General features: G+C 52.0%; 1 protein-coding gene across 2 annotated transcripts in view; it reads left to right on the top strand.

Annotated features, from left to right (window-relative positions):
- Window positions 1–8,403, top strand: part of LOC116987100 (plexin-A2-like) — a 234,616-nt gene extending 226,213 nt beyond the window's left edge. For both annotated transcript variants that reach the window (XM_033042995.1, XM_033042996.1), the window contains exons 29-32: window positions 200–369; window positions 2,532–2,744; window positions 3,682–3,832; window positions 7,029–8,403. In XM_033042995.1, the coding sequence (XP_032898886.1) occupies window positions 200–369; window positions 2,532–2,744; window positions 3,682–3,832; window positions 7,029–7,124 (630 nt within the window). In that variant the 3' untranslated portion in view covers window positions 7,125–8,403. The remainder of the gene's footprint in view (window positions 1–199; window positions 370–2,531; window positions 2,745–3,681; window positions 3,833–7,028) is intronic.
- Window positions 8,404–12,044: the final 3,641 nt, after the last annotated feature.

The raw sequence follows: 12,044 nt of genomic DNA, 5'->3' as shown, positions 1-12,044 counted from the left end.
GGGGTGTTGGGGGGGGGGTCAGGACGGGTTCAGCGGTCAGTGGTTGACCCCGTGTCTGTGTGTCGGGAGTGTTGCGGGGGGGGGGGGGGGTCAGGACGGTTCAGTGGTCAGTGGTTGACCCGTGTCTTGTGTGTCGGGGGTGTTGGGGGGGGGGCGGGTCTAGCGGTCAGTGGTTGACCCCCCTTGTCTCCCCCTCCAGGGTACACTACAGAAGTTTGTAGACGACCTGTTTGAGACGTTGTTCAGCACGGTTCACCGCGGATCGGCGCTGCCTCTCGCCATCAAGTACATGTTCGACTTCCTGGACGAACAGGCCGACCGGCACGTCATACATGACACAGACGTGCGGCACACGTGGAAGAGCAACTGGTGAGTGGAGCACGCCAGTGACACGCTCCCATCACACGTACATACGTGTTGCACACACATCCATGTCCCACACACACACGTACACGGTGGGGGGGAGAAAAAGGATGGTGTCCCCCCATTAGCCGGCTTCATTGCTGAGTGCTTTATACACACTGCACGTTTCACTGGTGAAGCTGCGAGAATGTTGGAAGAGTCGCTGTTAATGAGCATTGATATCAGAGCGATATGGAGAGTTGTGGCGTGACAGGCAGCGCTGTGGTTCTCTCGATGCGGAGTAACTCAGCGGGTCAGGCAGCATCTGTGGAGAACACGGATCGGATTTGAGTCGAACCTTCTTCAGACTGAAAGTGGGGATGGTGGGGGGGCGGATAAATTGGAGGCAAGAAAAGGCCAGAACAAAGCAGGTGACCAAGGAAGGGTGGAGCCCACAATGGGCCAGTTGTTGGCTGGGGAAGGTGTGACAACAAGCGGGATACGAGGATGCGAACACTGGAACTGGCCAGAGTGACGAGGGGGGGAGAGGGGGGAGGGGCGGAGGGTGAAGTTGGAGGGGAGCGGAGGTGAGGGTGGAGGAGGAGAGGGAGCGGAGGTGAGAGAGGGAGGGGGGATGAAGAGAGGGGAGGAGGGAGGGAGCGGAGCGGAGGGTGAGAGAGGGGAGGGGAGGAGGAGAGAGAGAGGGGATGGGAGTGGGATTTACTTGAAATCAGCTAAATGATACCATATCCTTTTTACTGGTGGAGTGACCCTTAGGGTTAGTTACTGCCCGTTGGTGCCCAGTCCAACAGCACGGAGATGCTGGAAAGATGCATTAAGAGTTTATTGACAAACACACTGCGTTGTGCCTCCACTCAGACCAAACCTTTCCTTCATAAATCCTCCTGGTCAATAAAGGGGCAGTGTAACAGCATGGTGGTGCAGCGGGTAGAGCTGTTGCCTCACAGCGCCAGAGACCCGGCTTCCATCCCGACTACGGGTGCTGTCTGTACAGAGTTTGCACGTTCTCCCCATGACCTGCGTGGGTTTTCTCCAAGATCTTCAGTTTCCTCCCAAACTCTAATGATGTACAGGTTTGTAGGTCAATTGGCTTGGTATAAAATGTAAATTGCCCCTAGTGTGTGTGTAGGATAGTGTTAATGTGCGGGGATCGCTGGTCGGCGCGGATTCGATGGGCCGAAGGGCCTGTTTCCGGGTTGTATCACTGAACTAAACTAAAATGATTTATAAAGGGCTTTGCCGTAGAAACAATGCCTGGTGATTGTACAGGGGGGGGGGGTGGGAACATTGAGGGCGACATTGCCAGACATCGAGGGTTAGATCTAACCTGGTGATTCCTGGCCCAGCTACATTTCTAGCAGTTTCTAACGACGGGGAATCTTGGCAACATTCTGTATTTTTGGGACTGAATCGGACCCTGGAAAGGTCACGTTGATGAATATTGTAAATAGCTTCACCAGAGATATTTCTCCCAATATCTGCCGCGCTGTTTGTGCAAGAACCCCTTTAATTACAGTCTTCTGATTCAGATCAGATTCAAATGTTATTGTCCTTGTGCAGTGTACAGTACAGAGACAACGAAATGCAGTTAGTTAGCATCTCCCTAGAAGAGCGACATAGAATATGAGCAATGAAAATAAATAAAGATACCGTGGATACATGGGTCATAAGTGCAATAGTAAAGTATGAGGGCCGGAAAAGTATGGCGGTGGGGATACGGGGGGGTGGGCCGGGGGGGGGGGAGGGGTTGGGGGGGGAAATAACAGAGGGTCAAGTGGTGATTAGGGGTAAAAGAGGGAAAAAGTATGAAAAGGAGGAAGAGCAATAAAGAGAATGCAAGGAAAAAACTGAAAAAACAAAAGAAGAAAGAATAAAGCAGAGAAGAGAAAAGAAGAGAAGAGAAACACCGCGAAGAGCAAGAAGAGACGAGAAAGAAGGAGAAGAGAAAAGACAAAGTGACGAAACGAAGATCAGCGCAACAAAAGGACATCGAAAGAAACGACAACAAGACAAGCCCTTCCCGTCCAAGATAAACTGCCGATCTCACCCCAGACCCTACCTAACCCTCCCTCCTCTCCTTCCTTCCACTTCCCTCTCCTCTCTCCCCCCATCTCTCCAAACTCTCTCTCCCCCTGTCTCTAACTCTCTCCCCCGTCTCTCTCCTCCAGTCTCCCGCTGCGTTTCTGGGTGAACGTGATCAAGAACCCGCAGTTTGTGTTCGACATCCACAAGAGCAGCATCACAGACGCCTGTCTGTCTGTCGTGGCCCAGACCTTCATGGATTCCTGCTCCACGTCTGACCACCGTCTGGGCAAAGACTCTCCGTCCAACAAGCTGCTGTACGCCAAGGACATCCCCAACTACAAGAGCTGGGTGGAGAGGTCAGTCTGGGGTTAGAGGTCAGTCTCAGGGCTAGTCTGGAATGGTGGGGCAGGTTTGCGGGTCAGAATGGCCTTGCCTGTGTTGGCATGTGGTGTGTGTCTGTGTGCCGATGTGTTGGCGTGTCTGTGTTTTGACGTGTCCGTGTGTTGACATGTCTGTGTGTTGACGTTGACGTGTCCATGTGTTGACGTATCCACGTGTCCATGTGTCGGCGTGTCCATGTGTTGACGTGTCCGTGTGTTGGTGTGTCCATGTGTTGACGTATCCACGTGTCCATGTGTCCATGTGTTGACGTGTTGGTGTGTCCATGTGTTGATGTGTCCGTGTGTTGGTGTGTCCATGTGTCCGTGTGTTGACGTGTCCGTGTGTTGGTGTGTCCTTGTGTTGGTGTGTCCATGTGTCCATGTGTTGACGTGTCCGTGTGTTGGTGTGTCCGTGTGTTGGTGTGTCCATGTGTTGATGTGTCCGTGTGTTGGTGTGTCCATGTGTTGACGTATCCACGTGTCCATGTGTCCGTGTGTTGATGTGTCCGTGTGTTGGTGTGTCCATGTGTCCGTGTGTTGCCGTGTCCGTGTGTTGGTGTGTCCTTGTGTTGGTGTGTCCACGTGTTCGTGTGTTGGTGTGTCCTTGTGTTGACGTGTCCGTGTGTTTACGTGTCCATGAGTTGGCGTGTCCATGTGTCCGTGTGTTGGCGTGTCCGTGTGTTGGTGTGTCCACGTGTCCGTGTGTTGGTGTGTCCACGTGTCCGTGTGTTGCCGTGTCCGTGTGTTGGTGTGTCCACGTGTCCGTGTGTTGGCGTGTCCGTGTGTTGGTGTGTCCGTGTGTCCATGTGTCCGTGTGTTGGCGTGTCTGTGTGTGCCATACACCAGTGGCGTGTTGTGGGATGGGTAGACAGGCGTGTTTGCCCGGTGTGTAACCGTGTGTGGCGGTCCACAGGTACTACGCCGACATTGCCAAGATGCCGGCCATCAGTGACCAGGACATGAACGCCTACCTGGCAGAACAGTCCCGCCTACACGTCACCGAGTTCAACATGCTCAGCGCACTCAACGAGATCTACTCCTATGTGTCCAAGTACAACCAGGAGGTCAGTCACACACTCACACTCACTCACACACACACACACTCACACACACACTCACACACACACTCACACTCACTCACTCACTCACTCACACACACACTCACACACACACTCACACACACACTCACACATTCACACTCACGTTCAGACACTCACACATTCACACTCACACACACTCACATTCACACTCACATTCACACTCACACTCACACGCACACTCACACATTCACACTCACTCACTCACGCTCAGACACTCACACATTCACACTCACATTCACTCACACATTCACACACACACTCACACATTCACACTCACTCACACACACACTCACACTCACTCACACACTCACACACTCACTCACACACTCACTCACACACACACACTCACACACACACTCACACTCACACACACACTCACTCACACACTCACACTCACACACTTGCAGGCCCTTCAGCCCAACTTGCCCACATTAACCAACATGCCCCAGCTACACCAGTCCCACCAGCCCGTGCTTGGCCCATATCCCTCCAAACCTGTCCTAGTCTGAAGAAAGGTCTCAACCCGATACGTCACCTATTCCTTCTCTCCAGAGATGCTGCCTGTACTACTGAGTTACTCCGGCATTTTGTGTCTATCTTCGGTGACACCAGTATCTGCAATTCATTCCTACACATCCATGTACCTGTCCAACTGTTTCTTAAATGTTGCGATAGTCCCTGCCTCAACTACATCCTCCGGCAGCTCATTTCATACATCCTTCAGCCTCTGTGTGGAAATGTTACCCCTCAGGATCCTATTCAATCTCTCACCCCCTCACCTTAAACAAGTGTCCCTGTCCCTGCCTATCCAGGCTCCGTCCCCCCTCACCGGCTAATGGCTCAAATAGACACAGAGTGCTGGAGTAACTCAGCCCACCGAGTCCGCACCGCCCAGCGATGCCCACACACTAACACTATCCCACACACACTAGGGACAGGCTTTACATTTATGCCAAGCCAATTGACCTTTAGAGTGTGGGAGGAAACCAAAGCACCCGGATCACGGGAGAACGTACGAACTCCATACAGACAGCACCCGTGGTCAAGATCGAGGCAGCAACTCTACCCGCTGGTCTAACATGCTGCCCAATGGGTGGCGAATCTGTGGAATTCTTTGCCACAGAAGGCTGTGGAGGCCAAGTCAGTGGATATTCTTAAGGCAGAGATAGATAGATTCTTGATCAGTACGGGTGTCAGGGGTTATGGGGAGAAGGCAGGAGAATGGGGTTAGGAGGGAGAGATAGATCAGCCATGATTGAATGGCGGAGTACACGTGATGGGCCGAATGGCGTATTTCTACTCCTATCACATGATCTATGATCGTATGAACATCCATCCCGTGATGCAGGCAGCAGTTTCACCTGATAAACAGGTGGTCGTGTGGAAAGATCTCATGACCACACATGACCACACATGTCTCCTGCTGTTGTTGCCACTGCTGGTTCTATATTAGCTGTTCCTTTAGTAACGTATTAAGCATTTGTGTATCATTTGGACAAGAATAAAGCAAGATTATATTTCCGTTCAGCTGGAGCCTGGTGAACAGAAAGGCTTGTGAAACGTGCTCTGTAATCTGATGGGTAATAACTCATTAGGAATATTCAGAATCATTGCCTCAGTGAATACTGCAATAAATGATTCTGGCCAAGCTTGCAGCTTGCATATGAAGTGATGCAGTAATTAATGCTCCTCTCCTCCCCTCTCTCTCTCTGTCTCAGAAAGTGCAGGAGTAGGCCATTCAGTCCTTCCAGCCAGCGCCGTCATTCAATATGAACATGGCTGATCATCACTCACCCAACCTTGGATAGGATGGGTGAGTGGGCAGATGCATGGCAGATGCAGTATAATGTGGATAAATGTGAGGTAATCCCCTTTGGTGGCAAGAACAAAAATGGGGATTATTATCTGAATGGTGTCAGATTAGGAGAAGGGGAGGTGCAACGAGACCTGGGTGTCCTTGTACATCAGTCACTGAAAGTAAGATTGCAGGTACTGGATGGTTTCAAGAGGGAGTTGGATTTAGCTCTTAAGGCTAACGGAATCAGGGGATATGGGAGAAAGCAGGAACGGGGTACTGATTCTGGATGATCAGCCGTGATCATATTGAATGGCGGTGCTAGCTCGAAGGGCCAAATGGCCTATGTGCACCTATTGTCTATGTTTCTATGACAACCGGAGATCGTCACACAGCCTGGTGTGGAATTTGCTGCATCAACCTCTGTCACTGGGAATAATCTGTCTGAGAATCAGAATTAGTTCAGTCTCAAACCCAAACTAGCGTGAATGTCAAGTAGGGTGGGAATATGATGAAACACGAGCGCAGCTCAGCAGATGAATAATTCAGCTCAGGAGCAGAAGGATGGTGGCGATGAGAGGAGGTGTGTGGGAAGGAACTGCAGATGCTGGTTTAAACTGAAGATAGACACAAAGTGCTGGAGTAACTCAGCGGGACAGGCAGCGTCTCGACCCAAAACGTCACCCATTCCTTCTCTCCAGAGATGCTGCCTGTCCCGCTGAGTTACTCCAGCACTTTGTGTCTGTCCTCAAGATGAAAGGAGGATTGTGGATGGGGTTAGTTTATTGTCACGTGTACACAGGTACAGTGAAAAGCTTTTGTTGCCTGCATTGACTCCATCTACAAGGCCAGCAGCATAATCAAGGACGAGTCGCACCCTGGTCACTCATAAGGTCATAAGTAAGGCCATTCAGCCCATCAAGTATACTCCACCATTCAATCATGGCTGATCTATCTCCCACTCCTAACACATGGATAGGTGGGCTTGGAACGTCCAAACATCACCCATTCCTTCTCCTCACAGACGCTGCCTGACCCGCTGAGTAACTCCAGCACTCTGTGAAACGTCACCTATCCATGTTCTCCACAGATGCTGCCTGGCCCGCTGAGTTACTCCAGCACTCTGTGAAACGTCACCTATCCATGTTCTACACAGATGCTGCCTGACCCGCTGAGTTACTCCAGCACTCTGTGAAACGTCACCTATCCATGTTCTCCACAGATGCTGGCTGACCCGCTGAGTTACTCCAGCACTCTGTGAAACGTCACCTATCCATGTTCTCCACAGATGCTGCCTGGGTGGTTCTGGTCGACACGTGTGTACACACACTGGTGATGACAGCCTTGCCTTCTCTCCCCCTGTAGATAACGGCAGCCCTGGATGAGGATGAGCAGGCGAGACGGCAGCGACTGGGATACAAGGTGGAGCAGCTGATTGCCGCCATGTCACTGGAGAGCTGAGAGAGGGCCGGCACGGCAGCTGCTCGCCATCAGCGTGAGCGCTGGAGAGAGGGGACCAGTGGGATAATATGCAGCACGATGGACCTGTGGCCTCCGTGGCCGGTACGTGCCAGTGGACAGCTCGATGCCTGAGTTTGATCGGGGCAGGACGTTGGTTTTTGTTTAAGGCCGTGTGCAGAACGTTACCTTGAGCCGAGCTGCTGGTGGATGTCTGTAACACTCCACACCTCTGGCCAACGGCAATCTCTGCAGCCGATGGTCACTCGGTCATTGTTGGTTGCACCAGGGCGTTGCTGCGGGAGAACGCGGGAGGAACACAAAGACCCACCACAATCTCCGTCCCAGAGTGGCCGCAACCTCCAGCCACCTGTGGCCTGAGCAACTGGACAATCTGCTCTCTGCTGGTCCTCGGCCCAAGACGTTTCCCGTTGACGGAAGCTTGTTGTTTTGATGGAGAACATTGATGCACTTCTGCGGACACGGACCTCTGTGCTCCATGTTTCTGTTCATGTTATTACTGCGTTTAATAAGAAGATGGAACCTATTATTGCTGCTATCATTAGTGAACTGTGTGTGTGTGTGGTCAGTGTGTGATGTGAGGTCAGTCCTGGACCTCGTGTCTACAACCTTCTTGAATGTATTTCTGTGGCACGGTGGGGAGTTAGTGCAGGAGATCTCACAATAGACAATAAATGCAGGAGTAGGCCATTCGACCCTTCGAGCCAGCACCTTCCCAGAGTGGGTTAGCCTAGATCCCAACCCTCCCTCCCTCCCCCTCACTCCAGGTGAGTGCCTCTCCCCCCCTGCATTGGTTCCCATCCCATCACGCACCTTCCCCACCTGTCTTCTTCTTCTAGCGTATGGCGTGCACAGCCTAAAGTTGACAGACAACTTTTGCTGCTTGATCTTCTGTTTGTGCACGCCAGGTTGATTGCATTAGTTGAAACAAGGTGGAGCAGGTGAAGGTTGCAACCCCCCACTCCTCCCCACCTGTGACGACGTTGTCACCTGTACCTGACCAGGTGCAGTCAAACCCGCCAGGAAGGGACTCATCCCACGCCCCCACACGCGTGTGATCAGGGAGACGAGCTGCCCTGGCCACGTGTCCACACGCATGTCACCGCTCGGCCCCTGGCATGTAGTTGGTCACGGAGGGGATGTCAACTGCCCGATGACTCCAGCATGGTGGTGCAGCAGGTAGAGCTGGTGCCTCACAGCACCGGAGACCCGGGTTTGATCCTGACTACGGGTGCTGTCTGTACGGAGTTTGCATGTTCTCCCCGTGACCTGCGCGGGTTTTCTCTGAGATCTTCGGTTTCCTCCCACACTCCAAAGACGGACAGGTTTGTAGGTTAATTGGCTTGGTAAATTGTAAATTGTCCCTAGTGTGTGTAAGATAGTGTTAGAGTGCTGGGATCGCTGGTCGGCACGAACTCGGTGGGCCGAAGGGCCTGTTTCCGCGCTGTATCTCTAACGATATTTCTCTGCTGCGATCCCCCTTCTCGCTGCGAGAGCCGGGTCAGTGGGAACCTGCCGGGTGGGTGGTGGCAGCGGTCAGAGGCGGGGACACTGGACATTGGGCTGCTGACCGGACGGTGATGGTACAGAGGGACGCACAGACTCTGGCCCCTCACACCGGGCCGGTGTGACCGGGGTCACGCCGCCACCCTCTCTTGCCGTCCAAGTACAAGTGTGGAACCTGCGATTACCGGCACGCAATACCTCACCTCTCCGTCTCCTCGCTGGAAAACCAAAGGATTCTGACGGACATCACTCCCCACCCACCCACCCCCCACCGACCCACTGCCAGCCCGAAACCGCCCGCCCGCCCACCACCTGCCCACCCACCGCCCGCCCGTCCCCATGTAAATATTGTCCATAGCTCGCGGTGTTGAGCCCCACAACGACCGCTCCGCAACGCTGTCATACGTGATCCCCTCCCCGTACACACATGTGTCGCGTGGGTCGCACATCCGTGTGTATTGTGTTGTGACGTTGTGTCACGCGTGGCTGCCCGTGGGCGAGTCAGGTCTGGGGACGGGCAGTGAACGGGTGGCACAGTGCCAGATGTTCACTGGGTGATACGTCCCAGTCAACATCTGGTTCCAGGTGTGCTGTTACCTCTGTGTTTGGATAGTTGTATTGTAACGTGTTTCGCTGCATGCTGTTAGGGTGAAGGTGAAGTTACTGTGTCCACTGGGCAGGGTGCGGTGGGTGGGGGTGGGGAGGAGCTGAGGGGATCAGGGTCACATTCATTGGACACACACACACCTCACCTGGCAGCTCACTGGCTGGAGGTCTGTATTGGAAGCTGTACACGTATAGTGTACACGTACATCTGTACAAGTGTAGTGTACACGCACATCTGTACACGTGTAGTGTACACGCACATCTGTACACGTGTAGTGTACACGCACATCTGCACACGTGTAGTGTCCATGACAGGCAGCATGGTGGCACAGCGGGTAGAGTTGCTGTCTCACAGCGCCAGAGGCCCAGATTCCATCCTGACTACGGGTGCTGTCTATACGGAGTTTGCATGTTCTCCCCGTGACCTGCGTGGGTTTGCTCCGAGATCTTTGCTTTCCTCCCACACTCCAAAGACGTACAGGCTTGTAGGTTAATTGGCTTGGTGTATGTGTGAATTGTCCCTAGTGTGTTAGTGTGCGGGGATCGCTGGTCGGTGTGGTCTCGGTGGGCCGATGGGCCTGTTTCCCTGCTGTGCCGCTAAAGTCTAAAGTAAAGGCTGAATCTAGTCCCACTAGCCAGCATTGGACCCACATCCCTCCAAACAGTCCCCACATTCCCCATCCAAACACACAGATCTTTACCTACTTTCTGAAGACGGGTCTCAACCCGAAACGTCACCCATTCCTTCTCTCCAGAGAGGCTTCCTGACCCGCTGAGTTACTCCAGCACTCTGTGAAACGTCACCTATCCATGTTCTCCACAGATGCTGCCTGACCCGCTGAGTTACTCCAGCACTCTGTGTCTATCTTCAGCATATTGTTCTGTTCAGTTTAATTATCCCCGGTACAGGGTCAGTGTAAACCTGTTGTCCGTTTGCTATCGCCAGTTCCCACAGTCCATGTCTGTACAAACTGTACAAAACACGCTGCCTGTGCCGCTGAGTTACTCCGGCTTTATTGTGTCTACCTTCGATTCAAACTCCCCTCCCCGTCCCTCTCCTCTGAGCCCCGACCACGGGTGCCTTGCCCACCTCCCGGGGTGAGGGGCTTATCACAGGAGCATGTTCCAGTCAGTGTCGGGGGCGGGGGGGTGGATCGTACAGTAAACTATTTAAAAAACCCTCCCTATTTGTTATATTGTGTACCTATTGTAAATATGAATCACTCCTATTTTACAAAAGCCAGAATCACTTTGTACTGTTGTTGTACAGAAATAAAGGTAACTTGATAAAACATCAGAAGATTACTTTTTTTTCTTGTCGTTTCCTGAGCTGTTAGACTCAGGAAAGATGCTAATACCACTTGCTGATGCTTCAACTATTCCTGACCAACTGCTCACAGCTCAAGGATTAATCAAACTGTCAAGAAACGGTCTCCATGTTCTCCACAGATGCTGCTTGACCCGCTGAGTTACTCCAGCACTCTGTGAAACGTCACCTATCCACGTTCTCCACAGATGCTGCCTGACCCGCTGAGTTACTCCAGCACTCTGTGAAACGTCACCTATCCATGTTCTCCACAGATGCTGCCTGACCCGCTGAGTTACTCCAGCACTCTGTGTCTTTTTTTTCTTGATAAAGCTGCACCAGTGACCTCAACATGAGCTTCTGAAGCCAGTCACGTTACTGACGATCTGAATTTAGTGTGTGCTATCCAGTCAGCAAAAAGTATGGTTCAGTTTAGTTTTAGTTTATTGTCACGTGTACCGAGGTACAGTGAAAAGCTTATGTTGCATGCTATGCAGTCAGCGGAAAGACTGTACATGATTACAATTGAAGGTAGACACAGAATGCTGGAGTAACTCGGCGGGACAGGCAGTATCCTTGGAGAGAAGGAATGGGTGACGTTTCAGGTCGAGACCCTTCTTCAGACCCGACCCGAAATGTCACCCATTCCTTCTCTCCAGAGATGCTGCCTGCCCCGCTGAGTTACTCCAGATTTTTATGCCTACTTCAGTTTAAACCAGCATCTGCAGTTCCTTCCAACACATGATTACAATCGAGCCGTCCACACTGTACAGATACAGGTTAAAGGGAATAACATTTATAGCCTGTTTCTGTGCGGTGCAACTGTAATGGGATTGGCTGGTAGAATAGCATGGGAGTGATGGGCCGAAGGGCCTGGATCCAGCGCGTCCATGTCAGGTGTAGATGATATTGGATCTTGTGTTGGCCTCGGCTCGGTTATGTCCGAGCCCCGGGCTCTCTCTATTGCAAATATCCCTCTCCATATTAATAAGCTCAATGTGTTCCCCTCGATAACACAAACCTGACGATAAGGGCCGGGAATTCACCAGGGAGCTGCTGGCTGCAGGCTCCCACAACGACAGGCCCAGTATCCACAAATAATTAAGTGGAATCCAATTAATTATTATCTGTGGGTAAATAATGTTTCATTACTCATTCTGTGTTTCCGTGAGGCCGTCTGGAGAAAGGATTTCATGAAACGTAAAGATTATCCAACATTGTAAAGTTTTAAACCCATTTAGCAACATGCCCCTTGCCCAGAAATTATAGCCACATGCCCCTTGCCCAGAAGCAACTCGCAATGATTATAGCCACATGCCCCTTGCCCAGAAATTATAGCCACATGCCCCTTGCCCAGAAATTATAGCCACATGCCCCTTGCCCAGAAATTATAGCCACATGCCCCTTGCCCAGAAGCAACTCGCAATAATTATAGCCACATGCCCCTTGCCCAGAAGCAACTCGCAATAATTACACATAATGTT

Source organism: Amblyraja radiata, chromosome 24, assembly GCF_010909765.2.
Source record: "Amblyraja radiata isolate CabotCenter1 chromosome 24, sAmbRad1.1.pri, whole genome shotgun sequence".
In the NCBI taxonomy this organism is placed as follows: domain Eukaryota; kingdom Metazoa; phylum Chordata; class Chondrichthyes; order Rajiformes; family Rajidae; genus Amblyraja; species Amblyraja radiata.
Note: the sequence above shows the minus strand (reverse complement) of the source record. Positions and strands in the feature narration are given on the sequence as shown.